The sequence below is a fragment of the Tribolium madens genome, unplaced genomic scaffold, assembly GCF_015345945.1.
Source record: "Tribolium madens isolate multiple individuals breed KSU strain unplaced genomic scaffold, Tmad_KSU_1.1 Scaffold_71;HRSCAF=194;Tcas5.2_LG6, whole genome shotgun sequence".
Classification (NCBI taxonomy): domain Eukaryota; kingdom Metazoa; phylum Arthropoda; class Insecta; order Coleoptera; family Tenebrionidae; genus Tribolium; species Tribolium madens.
Window position 1 is genome coordinate 7,796,530 of NW_025401041.1, and position 2,487 is coordinate 7,799,016.

Genomic DNA, 2,487 nt, shown 5'->3' on the forward strand with positions numbered 1-2,487 from the left:
TAGGACTTATAGTTTTGTTTTATTTTAAAAATAATTGGTTTCGTCACAATCATAATTATCGGCCGAGTCAGTAGTCACGTTACAGTTTCCTACTTTTATGACATTTGAGGTTATTTCCCGATTTTTAAAAGTGAATTTTGTGCCATTTGTACCTAAGCTAGGCTAATTTTAATGGTTTTTTTCTTTCAGCTGAGTTCAAAAGTGTCTCGCATTTTACTTCAAGCAACTTTTACGTATTTTTAAAAAATCTATAAAAAAAACATAATTACCTAAGTTTTCTTATACTAAGGACACAATATTCACATAGGCCTTTATATATCATGTGATTTTTTTACCAAAAACAAATTGGAAAAAAGTACCAGCAAATTATATTAAAATGCTTATAACTCCAAATATAGGTTAATGCACATGACACCTTTATCTACTCACCCCTTCAATTAAGTCCCATCAATAAATATCGGGATCAAAAAGTCAGTTTTACAATTTCTTTTTCTTAAAAGAGATGAGTAAGCTTCAAAAATTTGATTAAAAATGCAAAATCTGACTTTTGAACTCTTACAGTTTTCTGTAATACAACTAGTACCATCTATCCTTCAAATGTCTAAATTTGTAAAAAAAAGAAAACTGTGTGTGATTAACTGACACCTAACCTAAAAATTGTAAAATCGAGGAAAATTTGTTAAAAATGGGTGAAAACGTGGAAAATACCCCTGGACGACAAGCTATAGCCGTAATGAAGGACATCCAGAGGGAAATAATCTTCAAAAAACCGGTAGGAACACCTCGGAAACGACTCAAAGAGAAGGTTTTGGATGAAGACACATATGTCGAGGTAATTTGTTTATTTACGTTATTTCAGATTATAAAACTAATCAGAATTGATGTTTAGCATATTGGTAAGATTATCCAACGTGATTTTTTCCCCGACCTTGAGAAACTTAAAGCCCAGAATGAGTACTTGGAAGCGGCTGAAAGAAACGATGTGACAAAAATGAGACAACTTTATATGAAATACAGCGGAAGTAGACCACCAACACAGAGGAGTAAGTGGGTAGAAAGTGTTTTTTTGGTATTAAATTGTGTTTTTCTAGTACCAAGTCCTGCGACTTTTGAAACACCTGTTCACAACTCATTTGAGACTGAGACTCCGCCCAAACCACCCCCTGAGAAAAGTGAACCAAAACTGAGTTTAGACCAATTCCTGAATTCGCACACCTCTGAAGATAATCGAAGTTTCAGTGAGATTTTGGCCGAATCCGAGAAAAAACACCAAGAGAAATATTCATTTTTGTACAAAGAGGAGGGTAATAGTGAGAAAGAGAGACTGGAACAGTTGGCATTACCGTCAATTGACAAACAAGGGGAATTACCGGAGAAAAAACTAAATGTTGACACTTGGAGTTACAAAAACAAAAATTACATAATGTACATCCCTGATGGGGTCCCCCTTACCCAAGAAGAAGAAATGGAATTGAATAAAAACCGCCAAGAAGTCGTCCATTCCAACACTCGCCTTATCATCAACCCATTTAATGACACCCAAAGCAAGGAGGCTATCACTGAATTAGCGAAAACCCAGGCGAAAATCCACGATGGTAAAATCGGCGTCGACGGTAAGGAACTAATGAAAGACACGCCCCAAATCCGGGGGTTTTCCTTCGTGAAAACCCCCTCGCCCCATCCCAACCTCCCTGACACGCCGTTGATGACATGGGGGGAGATCGAAGGAACCCCCTTTCGGCTTGACGGCAGCGACACCCCCCTGCCTCACTCGCAGGGCCCCTCGTTTAAAATGTCGGAGCCCCCACGACGCGAGCAAATCGCGATTGCATTGGCGGAGAAAGTGGGGGAGAAGAACAGAGATAGGAAACAGAAGGCTATGGAGGCGGCGAGGAGGCGGTTTGCGACGCCGTCCCCACGGACGACGGATAGGTTGGCGACCATGTCGCCGGCGGCGAGACGATTCGCCACCGCCAAGTTGGGGTTAAGGGGCGATTTTATGACGCCGAGTCCGAAGAGGGCCACGCCGGGGACCCCCAAGAGGGTGGTCACGCCGAAAATTAATTTGGGGATCAAGAAAGTCGATAATTTGACCGATGATTTGCTGAAGATTAGTGTTCCGAAGAGGCACAAAGCGGCCGATTTTTTTTAATCGGGGATTGTATTTTTTTGGTTAATAAATATTTATTAAAGTTGACAATTGGTATTTTCATTTGAGTCACAAATACTTAAATTGGGAACAGAAAACCAATTTTGGTCTTAAAAATCATAAGTTTACGTTACATTTTTAACAATTCCTTATAGTAGTAAAAAATGGAACAAAAAAGCAGCTTATAGTCAGAAAAAATTGGGCTTGAAATCAACTGTGGTGCTTAAAAATATTTTAAATTTCTTGTGGTTAAAAAAATTGATCAAAAACTCGTTTGGGTAAAAAAAATTGACTAAAAATCGCCTGAAGAAAAATAATTTAAAAAAAATATTAAAAAA

General features: G+C 38.5%; 1 protein-coding gene across 2 annotated transcripts; it reads left to right on the forward strand.

The window, feature by feature from the left end:
* The first annotated feature begins 78 nt into the window (after positions 1 to 78).
* LOC123008696 (splicing factor ESS-2 homolog) lies at positions 79 to 2,197 on the forward strand. 2 transcript variants are annotated; one of them, XM_044404661.1, is made up of 5 exons: positions 79 to 130; positions 190 to 506; positions 562 to 832; positions 890 to 1,043; positions 1,092 to 2,197. In XM_044404661.1, the coding sequence occupies exons 3-5, from the start codon at positions 686 to 688 to the stop codon at positions 2,150 to 2,152; spliced, it is 1,362 nt and encodes a 453-aa protein (XP_044260596.1). In that variant the 5' UTR covers positions 79 to 130; positions 190 to 506; positions 562 to 685; the 3' UTR covers positions 2,153 to 2,197. The 2 variants fall into 2 exon arrangements, with proteins under 2 accessions (XP_044260596.1, XP_044260595.1); XM_044404660.1 differs by having other exon boundaries at positions 190 to 832.
* The last annotated feature ends 290 nt before the right edge of the window (positions 2,198 to 2,487 follow it).